This window comes from Phlebotomus argentipes, unplaced genomic scaffold (genome assembly GCF_947086385.1).
Source record: "Phlebotomus argentipes unplaced genomic scaffold, Phlebotomus argentipes genome assembly scaffold_18, whole genome shotgun sequence".
Classification (NCBI taxonomy): domain Eukaryota; kingdom Metazoa; phylum Arthropoda; class Insecta; order Diptera; family Psychodidae; genus Phlebotomus; species Phlebotomus argentipes.
The window spans coordinates 3,220,714-3,233,754 of record NW_026776177.1 but is presented as its reverse complement, the minus strand read 5'-3'; the positions used below and the strand labels follow the sequence as shown (position 1 = coordinate 3,233,754).

General features: G+C 47.7%; 6 protein-coding genes and 1 non-coding gene across 9 annotated transcripts in view; 3 read left to right on the top strand and 4 right to left on the bottom strand.

Moving 5' to 3' along the window:
* Positions 1–430: 430 nt before the first annotated feature.
* On the bottom strand, positions 431–2,499 carry LOC132260858 (RNA-binding protein 45). The gene is made up of 3 exons (XM_059759237.1): positions 1,811–2,499; positions 1,139–1,742; positions 431–656 (listed from the first exon to the last, which is right to left on the bottom strand). The coding sequence occupies exons 1-3, from the start codon at positions 2,308–2,310 to the stop codon at positions 432–434; spliced, it is 1,329 nt and encodes a 442-aa protein (XP_059615220.1). The 5' UTR covers positions 2,311–2,499; the 3' UTR covers position 431.
* A 17-nt stretch (positions 2,500–2,516) lies between these two features.
* Positions 2,517–4,021, bottom strand: LOC132260856 (differentially expressed in FDCP 8 homolog). Of its 2 annotated transcripts, none has more exons than XM_059759235.1 (2): positions 3,262–4,021; positions 2,517–3,204 (listed from the first exon to the last, which is right to left on the bottom strand). In XM_059759235.1, the coding sequence occupies exons 1-2, from the start codon at positions 3,980–3,982 to the stop codon at positions 2,549–2,551; spliced, it is 1,377 nt and encodes a 458-aa protein (XP_059615218.1). In that variant the 5' UTR covers positions 3,983–4,021; the 3' UTR covers positions 2,517–2,548. The 2 variants fall into 2 exon arrangements, with proteins under 2 accessions (XP_059615218.1, XP_059615219.1); XM_059759236.1 differs by having other exon boundaries at positions 3,331–4,021.
* Positions 4,022–4,109: 88 nt separating this feature from the next.
* Positions 4,110–5,633, top strand: LOC132260859 (probable trafficking protein particle complex subunit 13 homolog). Its single transcript, XM_059759238.1, has 2 exons — positions 4,110–4,226; positions 4,283–5,633. Exons 1-2 carry the CDS (start codon positions 4,184–4,186, stop codon positions 5,506–5,508), a joined length of 1,269 nt encoding a protein of 422 aa, XP_059615221.1. The 5' UTR covers positions 4,110–4,183; the 3' UTR covers positions 5,509–5,633.
* On the bottom strand, positions 5,565–5,637 carry Trnam-cau (transfer RNA methionine (anticodon CAU)). The gene has a single exon. It is a non-coding gene; the product is annotated as a tRNA-Met (tRNA).
* A 335-nt stretch (positions 5,638–5,972) lies between these two features.
* On the top strand, positions 5,973–6,703 carry LOC132260860 (ARL14 effector protein-like). The gene is made up of 2 exons (XM_059759240.1): positions 5,973–6,141; positions 6,207–6,703. Exons 1-2 carry the CDS (start codon positions 6,063–6,065, stop codon positions 6,701–6,703), a joined length of 576 nt encoding a protein of 191 aa, XP_059615223.1. The 5' UTR covers positions 5,973–6,062.
* A 24-nt stretch (positions 6,704–6,727) lies between these two features.
* LOC132260917 (protein PTHB1) lies at positions 6,728–10,360 on the bottom strand. Its single transcript, XM_059759312.1, has 4 exons — positions 9,618–10,360; positions 9,418–9,551; positions 7,284–8,671; positions 6,728–7,000 (listed from the first exon to the last, which is right to left on the bottom strand). The coding sequence occupies exons 1-4, from the start codon at positions 10,358–10,360 to the stop codon at positions 6,728–6,730; spliced, it is 2,538 nt and encodes an 845-aa protein (XP_059615295.1).
* Positions 10,361–11,447: 1,087 nt separating this feature from the next.
* Positions 11,448–13,041, top strand: part of LOC132260136 (diacylglycerol kinase 1) — a 43,473-nt gene continuing 41,879 nt past the window's right edge. For both annotated transcript variants that reach the window (XM_059758082.1, XM_059758081.1), the window contains exon 1: positions 11,448–12,038. The gene's annotated coding sequence lies outside the window, so the exon portion shown is untranslated. The remainder of the gene's footprint in view (positions 12,039–13,041) is intronic.

Genomic DNA, 13,041 nt, shown 5'->3' with positions numbered 1-13,041 from the left:
GAAACCCACCAATAAAGTCCACTTCGTGGCTCACATCCATGTCGTCAGTGTCAGAATTTTGTGCGTTTTATCAGCTTCAATGTCAAGATCGTGCTTCCTTTAGCGGTCTGTCCGTTTTCATTATATGAATTCTACTGAGTATCAAACTACATTTTTTTTTCTATTAGTTCATGTGCGTTCATGCGTCGTCGTCATCTGTGTGTGTCTCTTCGCATTGTTCTGTTCTCTGCGAAAGATGGTAAGGAAACAGAGTGCAACTTCAGTTAATTCACTCACACACTCCAAATTATTATGAGAAAAAATGTGTGATCTGAAAGTCAAAGGCATATTAAAGAAATATACAACTCTTTCCGCGCCTCCTGCGAATCTCCCGCGCGCACAGCAGCTGCAAGAGAGAGAGAGAAAGTGAGACGCATTAGCTGCAACTTACCTTAGTCTTCGCGACGCGGTCGCTTCCTCTCGCTCGGCTCCTCAGCCTCCATCACTTTCAGCCGCACGCCGTACACTTCCGCCCCGTTCAGCTTCTCAATGGCCTTCCGGCAGCTCTCCTCGCGCGCATACTTGGCATAGCCGCAGTTCTTGTTCGGCAGCAGGTAGACTTCGATGAGATCCCCGAAGCGGCAGAAGACGTTCTTCAGCACTTGCGTCGGGAGAGCCTTGAAATAGAGCAAAAGATTAACTATTTTCTCACGCATTTGCATCACTCAGAGAGAATTTGAGCGTGAAAATGAAGGTTTTAGTCCTTTTCGCATAGAAAAAACCCGGATTCCTCATCATTTGATCAGCAGATCAAGTAGAAAAACGGAAAAATAGAAAGTTAGAAAAGATTCGCCCCATAATTCAACCGATATGCTAATTGTAGGGGTTTAAACGCCCGGTTTATTGCATTTTACGCTAAATTTAGTCGTTTAAACCCCCATATTAGCTCATTTGTGTTAAAATTGTGATACAAAACTTGGCAGAAAGAGAAAATACGCGTCAAAATTTGCCTCAAGCTGTACTTGAACATCCTAAAAGCCGTATTTGTCTTTGGGAAATACAATCGAAACTTCTACACGCATTTAAACTGCTGCCCTCTGGCGGTAATATGTGGCAAGAATATTAAATTATTCGGAAGAATCCGTGGGCGTCAAATTACCTGCGACACGCAGACGATGAAGCATCTCTGCGCCACTGCGGATGAAGAGTTGGCCAGAGGCGCCTGAGGCGGCAGCGAGACGGAGCACGGGACTTCGCCCTGGCCCAGGGAGTCACTGAGTACGCTCGCTTGTGGCACCATGGGCGGCACCGGCGACAGATCCGGGCCGCCCTTGACGATCAGCCGCTCCCCGATAGGATACTCGAAGCCGTGCAACTTGTCGCGCGCGTACGCGGCGGCGCTGGGATTGGAGTACGTGGCAATGGCACAGTTGGAGTTCCTGTTGAACTCGCCGGTGATGTGACAGTAGTCCAGGCCGGGGATGATGTCGAACAGGCGCCACAGCTGATCCTGGTTCACCATTGAGCTGCAGATGACGTTCAGCGAGACGTCCTGCGACGACATGGAGCGACTCGTGGTGGTGGACAAGTCGCTGAGCAGCGGCGGAATCAATCCGCTGCCGGACATGCGCCGACTCGAGCTGGTGCAGATCAGGAGGGAGTCATGGGAGGCCATAATGTCATTCTTCGGCGGCTTGGGCTCCGCGAACATGGCCTTGTACTTCTTGTCGCAATTCTCGAAGGCATTGGCAGCGTCGGAGAACCTGCAAAAAGAGGAGCGAAAGTGAATTTCCCTTCACCAGCAGAGAAAGAGAGATTATTCGTGACTCACTTTCTATACTTCACGTAGGCGAATCCCTTTGTCTCCCTGCTGCTCCTGTCCCGGATGATGGTCACGTAGTCCAGCTCCCCGAACTGATTGAACTCCGCCTGCAGCTCTTCCTCGGTCATGGTCTTGGGGATGAGCACGAACAGCCTCACGCACTTCTCGTAGTCATTGTCGGACGCCTTCTTGGCGCCCTGGGCGCGATTTGACGCCACCAGGACCTTGATGGGGCGCTCGCCCTCCACCAGAACCTTCCCATTGAGCGCCTCCAGGGCGTGCGCAGCCTCTGACGTCCTGCTGAACTTCACATACACGACGCCCTTGCTCTCTCCCGTCGTCTTGTCCTTCACCATCCACACCTCCTCCACATTGCCGTAGGGCTGGAAGAGGGTCATGAACTCCTCCTCCGTGTGGGACTTGCCACAGACGATGAACAGTCGCGACATCGGGGGCTCATCCAGGGCGCTCTTCTCCTCCCGGAACGAACTGGGCCGCTTGGCCGCCATTGTCTGCCTCTTCTGTGCACTGCCACCTGGCCAGGGAGCACCGCTCCTGGGGCGAAATTGCACTGGGAATCGCGGAAAAAGGGAGGAGAAAAGCTGGATCACAATTTCCAGCGAAAGGTGTCAAACTGTGACGTCACGCGGTGCTATAAAGCGCGAGAAATTGCTAGAAAAGACCGCGGCGGACTGAAAAGTAACGGTGCTTGGCAGGAAATAAGATGTATTATTAACAAAACAGAGGCTAGCTGGCGTCCTCCTGGGAGCGCCTCTTGTCCAGCCGAATGCACTTGATGCAGGACTGGTTTTTGCGCAGCCAGCAGACGCGATGGAAGATGGAATTGCATTTTCTGCACGGCACTGAGCAGTCGTCGAAGGGAAAGATGACCTCATTATTGCCACAGGCTTCGCACAAGTAGCCCTTCCCGGAGCAGATCTGGCACTTGCGGATGTGTCGCTCGAAGGAGTCGTAGATCTTCGTGAGGAAGTCCTGCAGGACTCCCGATTCCACCGCCACGAGATCCGCCACGCTGTACATCTCAGGAGACTGCATAAGATACCTTCTGGCACCGGGCAGAGCGTCCAGGAGCTTCTCAGCGCCCGCGAGACGACACTCAGTGAGATACTTCTTCATGTGGAACAGATCCACGCGCACTTTCTTCACGTGCGCCAGCTTCTGCACGAACACGAAGAGTTTCGGATTGAGTTCCTCCAAGTTGATCACAGGCTTGTCGTGCAGCAGCACCAATTCCTGCAGACTCGCGCGCCCCACTCGCCTGGGTGTGAAGTCCCAGTTGTGCACAATCCGGGCGGGAATGGCGCTGGAGTTGTTCCAGTGGCACGTGGGGCAGAAGTAGAGTCCTGAGTAGTCGCACAGGCGCGCCTCAGTCCATGGAAGCTCTGAAAGGAAGGATGATTAGACGGAAAAGAGGGTAAAGAGGGCTCTTTCCGGCTAACCTTCGAGCCTCGTCGGTCTGGTCCGGAAGCATGCAACCAGGAGAGGTTCGGGCATCAGGGAAAACTTACTGGTGAACGTGAGCGGAACGCTGCACTCTGCGCATTTGTACTTCTGCTCCGCCAGACCCACTTCTGGGCAGATATCGTCAGTGGGCAGCTTCCGATCCGTGGCCACCACGTGAGCGCACACCCTCAGCACGCTGCTCAGACACTTGTGGTGGACGCAGAAGGAGCAATCGGAGCAGATGTAGGACGCCTGCACAACGCTCCAGATGATTCCTGTGCAGTGATCGCAGAACTGCTTCTGCGACACGTTCAGCAACTGCCGCGTGACGAAGTGGTGGCCCAGGATGACTCTGGTTGACGGTGGGGCCACACCCTCTGGATCCTCGACCACATCTTGAATCTCCCGCAGACGAAAGCGCAGCTCCACAAGATGACGAACAATCCACTTTCTCTCCAAGCTGCCCTCGTCATACTCCAGCACCAGCCTTCGGCACAGCTCGATGGCGCTCTGCAGATCCACCATGGAGGCCTCCTGGCCCAGCACCAACTGCCACTGCTCCCGAATGAGGGCGTGCGGGATGGCCTGCGAGACTTCTGAGGAAGTCGAGATCTCGTCGGAGTGCGTTGAGGAGCTGGAAAAGCTCGCTGCCACGGGGTGATTCTCCTCCAGATCACCCTCACTGGACGCTATTATCCTTCCCTGCACTGATTCCATGCTCGTGGAACTCTAATATTCCATCTAATTAGAATTTTGGGGCGATTTCTCTTTGTTGTCGCAGGAATTTCTGCAATTCAACATGACAACTTTGACAGCAAAATATTTTGGGTTGCCCGATGGGATGAACGTAACCTCACTTTGTGGGTGTTTTGTTTTGATTTTTGTGTTCCGCGAAAATCCGTGAAAACCCGGCGAAAAATGACTGCAGCTGAGTCTGGGGATCATCTTCTGGCACTCAAAGGTGAGGAGGATTTGTTTGCGTCAGAATTCCACGGAATAATGATTCCTTTCCGGCAGTGATGAGGCTGACTCGACCGACTCTCGTGACGCCTCGAGTGGTGACGGCGGAAGCCAAAGATCTGCCCCAGAACACTCTGCACAAGCTGCTCCAGGAGGATGCGACCACTGCACGTGGCATGGAGACGATCGCAGCGGGATCCTTTATGCTCCTGCCGCAGAGCTTCGGCAATATTTACCTCGGCGAATCCTTTTCCAGCTACATTTGCGTCCACAACTGCACAAAGTATCCTGTTCACAATGTGACCGTGAAGGCTGATCTGCAGAGCACGACCTCGCGAATCAACCTGCCCATGCACGTGGGGAAGGAGCTGCCGGTGACACTGAATCCGGAGGACACACTGGACGACGTGATTCACCACGAAGTGGTGGAAATCGGGACGCACATCCTTGTGTGCGAAGTGCAGTACACCACGGCGGCAGGATTGCCGGCATCGTTCCGGAAGTTCTTCAAGTTCCAGGTGGTGAAACCGCTGGACGTGAAGACGAAGTTCTACAATGCCGAGACGGACGAAGTGTATCTCGAGGCGCAAATCCAGAACATCACGGCGGGCACGATTTGCCTGGAGAAGGTGGAGCTGGAGAGTTCGGATAAGTACACTGCCACGGAGCTGAACAGCCTGGCCTCGGGGGAGTCTGTGTTCCCGGCCATGAAGATGCTGCAGCCGCTCAACAGCTGCCAATTCCTGTACTGCATCAAGCCCATTCCGGCCGTGGCCGATGATCCCAACGCCCTGCGCATCGCCAACGACATCGGGAAGCTGGACATCGTGTGGCGCTCGAATCTGGGCGAGCGCGGACGCTTGCAGACAAGTCAACTGCAGCGCAGTCCCATCGATTTCAAGGACCTCCGACTGAGCGTGATTGAGGCCTCCAGCATCGTCCGGATAGGCAGTGCCTTCAGCTTCAAGTGCCGCATCACCAACACCAGCGATCAGTCCATGGAACTGGCCGTGAGTCTGCTGGCCAAGGCGCGCCAGAACGGTCCGTACACCGGCAACACGGAATACACGCTGGGCTCCATCGCTTCCGGTGCCTTCACGGACTGCAGTCTCACCGTGTTCCCCGTGCAGCTCGGCCTGATCACCATCACGGATCTGCAGCTCACGGACACATTCCTGAAGAAGACCTACAAGTTCGAAGACTTCCTCCAAGTCTTCGTCGTGGACACGACGTACGATCTGGAGAGCTTCAATATAGATGAGAATGTCCAGTACTATGACTAAAATGATGAAAGTTTGGAAAAATAAATGATGTTTGGCGGAAAATGAGGCAAAAGAAGTGCCCCGGGTGAGGATCGAACTCACGACCTTAAGATTATGAGACTTACGCGCTACCTACTGCGCTACCGAGGCTTAACATCACTCGGAGAGATGTTCAATATCTGCAGACGGTATCGATTTACAAAATACTCGCTGATTTTTCATACAATTCGCGAGGGAAAATGCGAAAATGTCGCAGTTTCAATTGAACAGAAATTATTAAACTACAGCAACTGATAAAAATCTTGAGTAAAGAAAAGATGCAAAGTTATTTTCTTGAAACAGAGATTCTTAAGTTGACCAATTATTGGACACATTCATTCTTCATAAAACTTGTATTAATAAAATTCACCTAATCGCTCACAATATCTGTGAACGCGGCGAACACCATGGATCTCCTCTCTAGTTCCGAACGCCTCTAGTGGCGCATAGTGTAAAGATACTTTGACAGTAGAGATTTGCCGGCTGCTTGTAAAATATTTAATTGTTGCTCAATTTCTCAAGAAAATCGCCGTGAAATGTCTGCAGAACCGGCCGCTGAGTCAATCCTTATCATCTCCGATGATAGTGAACCAGACGAGTCCAAGGATAGCGATGGTGAGTCTCCTGGAAAGTTCTCCATCAAAATATCTCTTAGTGACGCTTTTGCGCCTCTTCTGCAGCCTCCGCGCCCACTGTGGACTCAATGGGGCGCACGCGACTGTCGAAGACACAGCAGAGTGTGACGCAGCGCAGCAACATGTCCAGGAAGAGCACAGCCAAGAGTTCCGGACCGAGTGCATCTGATCTGGCGCAGGTGCGCAATCAGCAGGCCATGAAGCGCCTCCGGAGGCTGATGGAGGACAACAAGTTCATGAAGGACTTCAATCCGGAGACGTCGAAGCGGGAGAAGAACAAGCTGAAGAAGATCCCAATGGAGACGACAAGCGCCACCAGTCGATCGCACGACACGCGCGCCGCGCAGCTGATCGAGAATGGCCAGGATTTGTGCGATTGCCTGCGCCTCACGTGCTGCGGGTGTTTCTTCTCGTGCCCAAAGTGCGGCAGCCCCAAGTGTGGCCCCAAGTGTCGCATCATGAGGAAGTGGATGTTCGAGAGTGTGGTTTTTGACGGCGCCGACGAGAGTCTGAGAAATCCTCTGCTCTATAAACCCATGTAAGTTCCCTTTATTCCTCCTCATCTTTTAGCCATCGGCAATGGTCGGCGATGCCTCATTGAGCCAGTCACTGATCTCCAGCTCCTTCTGGCCCTCTTCCCGCACCTCTGAGGTTCCTTCGGCGATCAGGCGCGTGACTCGATCGAAGAGATTCACGAGCTGACGCTTGAGGCGAGCCAAATCGAAGGGATTTGTGACCAGAAAAGAGTAGTTCTCATCGAAATCCATCCCTTTGTGCTTACTCAAGACACCCACGTGGCTCATGAGATCCACCGGCGCCGCAATAGATTCCTCCCAAATCTGTAAATCGAGCATAAAATGAACTGAAGCATCACAAATCCGCTTAAATTTTATGTCTAGAGCGAATTTTTGTACAGAAATGTTTAATTGACCTATAATTTATTTTATCGAGACTTCTAATTAGTGTCTCTGCAAGAGAATGAAGACACTTATATGTATATATCGTTGTTTGAGAGCGAAATTATATCTTAATAAATATTTTTGGAAGAAACATAAATATTGATCTTAAAGCAAAAAGACACGAAATTGAAGCGCAAATAATTCATAAGTTTTCTTTTTTTACCTGTTCTGTCCAATCGTTGATCGGCGTCACGAGAACACTTTGTAAATTCTCCGTCACATAATTCGGCAATCCGCAATATTTGAGTGTTTCGCGCAAGATGTTGAGAATGCAGGAAAGATTGATTTTAATGTCTTCGGATTTCCCCTCGAGATCTCTGATCAGATTCATAAGACGAAGAATGTCTTCGTGCGTGAGCTTCAGAAGCATGTGCAAACCAGTGATGGCTTCTGATGATTTGTTCTGTAGCTTCGACAGAATGCTTCTCTGAATCAGTCGCATTTGCTTAAGACGATTGTCGATCTCTTCAATGAGATCTTTCATCTCTTGCGCACATCTTGCGTGATTGTCAATCGTGTGAATGAGTTCTTCCGTGAAGAAAACTCCGCTGATCTTGATCTTCTCGCCAGAATCGTTTGGAGACGTTTGCAAGCGACTCAAGAATAGACTGAGAATTCCTGATAAAGCTTCCAGATTGTCACTTTGAATGCGATATCGATTGGAGTTCTTTGCAGCGACAATTGTCGTTGAAATTCCTGAGTAGATTGACTTGAAGGCAATGGCTTGCGCTGAAGCTTCAAACTGCATCTCGGCGAAGAGTTCCGCAACATTCTTCGCCACATTCTCAGCTTCAACGACAATCTTGTATTTGGCCTCCTTCTGAGCGCTGCCACTCTTGTACACGAGCCCGATGGGCAGGAAGATCTTCTTCTCGCACACCCGCGGAATGCCTTGTCTGTTGATGGAGGAAACCAGAACGCTGATCTGCAGCGAAGGCGGATCTAGTCTCTTTGCCATGTAAATCCACGTGGACACTCGGCGAGTCGCCTTGCTCTCGACATCACGAAACACGTGGACAGGATCTTTGGCCATGAGCGGCGGATCTGCGTTCACGATCACTTGCGCATGATCGATGGCAATTGAGGCCTTGAGAACGACACTGATTTCGCACATCTTCGGACTCTCGCCGTCGTCAGATTCATCATCTTTGGGCGCGTAAATGGACTGAACTAGGACCTTGCTGATGCTCACATTGACCGAGAGTTCTCGCTCAGCGGCTGCGTTGATCAGGGAAATGTCGGTGAAGTCAATGCCGGACTTTATCTCACCTTCCAAATCCTCCAACTCCTTCTGCGCCTTCTCCACTGTTAAGTGCTTCAGATTGAGCGCCGGAACCTTGAATATCTGCGGTTCGGAGCCGAGAAATCCCACAGTTAGGACTCCAGTGTCGCTCAAAGTCACAATTCCTCCTGACAAATCAGTAAATGTGCCTCTGGTCACGGCGACTGGGACTTCGGGCAGTTGAGCTGACCAGATGAGTTTGGATTCCTCGTAGATGAGAAAGGAACCCATTTCCGTGGCAATGGCAATCATTAGGCGAACATCGGGTTCTGGAAGTAAAGTCAAATTGATTCGGTAAAACAAGGAGGAGATAATACACCCTTGATTTGTACACCACTTGAAATTTTATACTTTTTCTACGCTGATTCTTAACTTATCATGAATCTCTTAAGTTTTCCTCTGATATTTCTGTAAAACTCCGCTTAAAATCACTCTTTTAGGTATTTTTAACGATCATAACCTAAAAATATTACTAACAGATCTTTAAAATCATCTTTTAAATTACAAAATCATCTCTTATAATTTGCGAATGAACTTAAAATTACTGATTCGGAGTCAAAATTGTTCAGAAAACTTTGCAAATCAACATATTTCAAGTCTAAATGATTATTTTTGAGGTTATGTCCAATTTTATCACAATTTGCAGTGTATTTTTGCATACAAAGTTCAAAATAGCAACATTTATTGCATGCAAATGCCTAATTTAGCCAAAGACTAGCAATTTCTCCAACTTGAGCACAAGAATTGATGTATTAGGATGCGAATTAACACTAAATCACTCCTTTATTTATTTCATAACCTAGAAAAGAATTATTCTGACTATTTCTACTTAATAAATCAAAAGGAAGCCAAAGAATTAGGATAATTTGGCAATGAAAGAAGCAATCAGAAAAAGAAATATTGCAAGTTTTTGAACACTTCCACTTCTTAAGTACTTTTGCTGAGCTGTACACCACTTCTGACTATATTATCTCCGCCTTGCAATAAAATGCAGAATTGTGCTGGGAAAACTCACCCCAATACCATCCGATAACGAAGGTGTGAAGGCAAACAGCGGTGTAATCCAACTTCTTGATAAACTTGACTTTGCCAGTGTCTGTGAGGCAGAATAAGTTATGCTCACCCAACACAATAACCACGGATTCATTGCTGGAAAAAGAGACACCAAAGATGAATCAAAAGAGCATTCTTGGCATAGAATTGAGTTCGACAAACTTGGTCACTTGATGCACAGCTAGATCGATGACTCCTTCGCCAATGAAGAATGTCCAGAAGGGGAAAATCTGCTGGCCACTCACATTGTCCGCCGATTGAGCCAAATCCTGGTACTTGAAGCACTCAACGAAGCCCGATGGCGCGACGGTGACGAAGCAATCAATGCGGGAAATGTACTTCATCGGCGACGGAATGGTTCGTTCTTCTGGCAAATGCGCTTCATAGGAAATGCCATCTTGCTCGAAGAACTTCAGTCCGCCATCCATGTGAGTGATGCAGAGGAACTCCTTGCCTTTCACGCCACCAAAGCCGCCGTGACAGAGGGAGAAGGCGAACTTCGTGAGGATGCTTTCGTAGGCGAGCTGAAGGCGAAATTGCGCCCCATGATCAGCCACACCTTCTGTCGCTGTGACCCAGAAGACGCTCAGCTTCATGGGGTGCAGAACAGCCAGGCAGCTTCTGTTGTCACTTCGGCTGCTGGAGAACTTTCCACACGCCAGCCCAATCACGGGCTGAGGCAGCTTCACCTCCAGCAGCACGTCCGTGGGCGAGAAAGTGGCGCCACTTTGGGGTGGAGATGGCGCAAAGATGCTCAAGTGGCCAGAATGCGATCCCACGGCGATGGCATCCTTCTCGCCGTCCTCCGACAAACCCAGACGGCCACAGAGGAGACTCAGACTGTCGAAGCCGGAAGTGCTGGGACACTGAGTCTTCCACCACGTGATCACGCGGAACAGAGACATTTCCCACGGGTGGATTTTCACTGGACTGTGTTGACAACGCTCACGGCGTCATGACAACGGATTGGCATCGTCTCGGGCCTTCTCAGTCCTGCCTTCTTGCCAGATTGCGGATTCCACTGCCCACGACAGAGAGAGGAGAATTGAGGGATTTGTGCGCAATCGCGGCTTTTCCAGTGTATGAAAAACACCCACACACAGCAGAAGTGATGCAAATGAAGAAAGAACTGCGATGTATTGTTGGGAAAAAGATTGTTTGGCGTAACAAAAGTTTAACAAATGTGTTCAATTTCTCTGTCTCAATGATCATTGTGTTCTTTGACTGGAAGATTTTGCTAAGGAAAGCTTTCTCTTAATGGTTTATCAAGATCATGATCGCAGTTTTGTCAGAGAAAGCGTTTGAATTAATTATAAATTAATTTCTATTAAATTTATTTCATAGAATGATTTTGCAGTTCAGAAGCGAATTTCTCACATGAAAAGCTTTCAAACACAAATGAATACACAACATTACTTTAATACTTGATCTATAATCGAATATTTACGGTTTTACGCAAGGTTTTACGATAAAACCTTCTAATTTTTACACATAACAGAATCTTAAATAATGCCGACGAAAATCTGTAGTCGAAAATAGAGAAAAAATCGTAAAGTGTCCTTTATTTGTTCATTATTCTTCTTAAACTCAACCTCAAATTTCGTATTAAAACACAGATTTCTGTTCTTAATAATTCTCTCAACGCCCTAAAATTCATTTTCAGACCCAAAATATAAATTTTCTCGCGATATAAATCGCGATGCAGTGAAGACGCAACATGCTGAGGCATTAAGAATCTCATATTAACATCTTGTTGACTGAACAAACTTTCGTTGTTGGCGCGATAAAATTGTCTTGCGCAATTTCACTGGCAGGCACTGTAGCGGCGGTAGTCTAACGAGGTGGCTCAGCGGAAAACTCAGCAGTGCTTCATCAGTTGTGTGTGAAGAATCAGTGAGGAAAGTCACGGGAAAAGTCTCGGAGCGTCTGTCGGAGAGATTCTGAATTTCGTGTGCGCCGTGTGAGAATTTCCACCAGCAGTAGTCGAAAAAGTGCCGGAGGAAATCCGCGAAAACCGGCGTGCCGGGCATTTTTCCTTACCATCACAACTCCGCGCGACTTTCCCGCCCTCGCGGAAAATGTTTATTTACCCAGAGATGTGTCAGAGTTGAGACTCCACATGGTTGTAAATGATCTCGTTGACGTTAATCTACACAAATACAGACGCAATATGGTGGATGATAAATTTTCCAGTGCAATTTCCTGCTCAGTGGAGATATTCCAAGTGAAAGAGTTGCTCTAAATCACTGGATGATTTAGTGGTGAGACGCGGTGGGCCAACGAGGGGGCGAGGCGGGGTCCAGAGGATCAGTAAAAGAAAATAAATAAATCTCTCTCTCGTCGTACCTGTGCAAGAGATTCCCTCTCCCGGAAGCACAAATGCCTGCGCCTCATCCTCAGCCCGGCAGATTGTTTCCCTCCGGGCAACAATAATTGGTGTATTGTGTTTGTGTATCTCTTCACGTTCGGTGTTGTGCTTGATAGCGTAGTACAAATAAGAGAGAATATAAGAATAACAGGAAAAGTGTAAGAAACATTGCTTCTTGGATTTCGTCTTTTTGGTGAAAAATTTATGCTACAAGTGTACGTTTTTCTCCTCTTATTTATCCCCATTTAGATTTATTTTTTGGGATGTAAGCGTGTGCACGAGCCAGGGATGGGCGTTTACATGATCATCTCGAGTCACATACATTTTACATGTGAGACATGTGGTGAAGAAGATTGTAGTTGAAGAGAGAAGAGTGTGGAGCCTTTGCATGCGTCCTGGAATGGGTCACATTTGATCGAAATTGAATAAAATATTTCCAGTTTCAGAAAACTTCTCCCACATTTTTCAATGTCATTCCACACATTTTGAGGTTGAACGCGAGATTTGTCCGAAGCCCAGTTTATTTTTAAAAACTTAATGGCTTCAATAGAACCACTCAAATCAACTCACAACTCTCACCAGTTTTCCATTGTAATATAATCCAAAATTCAAGTCAAGTGTGTATATCTTTATAAAATAGAAACGGAGTTAAGCTTTCATTATGTCGCTTTTTGAGTGAGCAATAAAAATATATAAAATAACACCAGAATTTATGATGTGAAAGAAAACATTTTTCTTAATATTCCGTGTTTTATTAGTCTTTATTCTCAAAAAATATTGTTTCTCATCTGATCAGAATTTATTACAATATATTTAAAGACGCTTTTGTACCTGAGATAGCATAAAATATGGAAGTTAAGGGTGTTTTAGCTTGAGAAAATAGAACAATTGTGCTTGCTAAACTATTTATTCCTTCTCTGATTTGAGCAAAAATGTCTGAAACAGTATTTTTCTGTCACTTTCTGTGATCCACAATGACCACAAAGCTCTTTTGCTACAATTTTTGGGATTCTTTTGTAGTCAAAAACACTAAAAAAATTCACATACAATTTTTCGCTTTTATCATTGCGAAAAACTGACCTGTAAGCGTCCATCCTCTGAGCTGAAACCGCACAAGGCTAATTTCCTCACCAGACCACCTTAATTAATTGGCCATCTAAATTGGGATTCTGTGCAATTTCAGCCCACAAAACGGTCTCATGTACTTTGGGGAGAATC

Bases quoted from the DNA above. Each gene is read 5' to 3' on its own strand.
- LOC132260858 (XM_059759237.1), bottom strand. From the start codon at position 2,310: ATGGCGGCCAAGCGGCCCAGTTCGTTCCGGGAGGAGAAGAGCGCCCTG. The intron at 1,743-1,810 runs GTGAGTCACGAA...CTCTTTTTGCAG, and splicing joins GCCTACGTGAAGTATAGAAA to GTTCTCCGACGCTGCCAATG. The intron at 657-1,138 runs GTAATTTGACGC...CTCTATTTCAAG, and splicing joins TCATCGTCTGCGTGTCGCAG to GCTCTCCCGACGCAAGTGCT.
- LOC132260856 (XM_059759235.1), bottom strand. From the start codon at position 3,982: ATGGAATCAGTGCAGGGAAGGATAATAGCGTCCAGTGAGGGTGATCTG. The intron at 3,205-3,261 runs GTTAGCCGGAAA...CCTTCCTTTCAG, and splicing joins CAGACCGACGAGGCTCGAAG to AGCTTCCATGGACTGAGGCG.
- LOC132260859 (XM_059759238.1), top strand. From the start codon at position 4,184: ATGACTGCAGCTGAGTCTGGGGATCATCTTCTGGCACTCAAAG. The intron at 4,227-4,282 runs GTGAGGAGGATT...CCTTTCCGGCAG, and splicing joins TCATCTTCTGGCACTCAAAG to TGATGAGGCTGACTCGACCG.
- LOC132260860 (XM_059759240.1), top strand. From the start codon at position 6,063: ATGTCTGCAGAACCGGCCGCTGAGTCAATCCTTATCATCTCCGATGAT. The intron at 6,142-6,206 runs GTGAGTCTCCTG...CCTCTTCTGCAG, and splicing joins CGAGTCCAAGGATAGCGATG to CCTCCGCGCCCACTGTGGAC.
- LOC132260917 (XM_059759312.1), bottom strand. From the start codon at position 10,360: ATGTCTCTGTTCCGCGTGATCACGTGGTGGAAGACTCAGTGTCCCAGC. The intron at 8,672-9,417 runs GTGAGTTTTCCC...CTTTACTTCCAG, and splicing joins CGTTATCGGATGGTATTGGG to AACCCGATGTTCGCCTAATG. The intron at 7,001-7,283 runs GTAAAAAAAGAA...CTCGATTTACAG, and splicing joins TCAACGATTGGACAGAACAG to ATTTGGGAGGAATCTATTGC.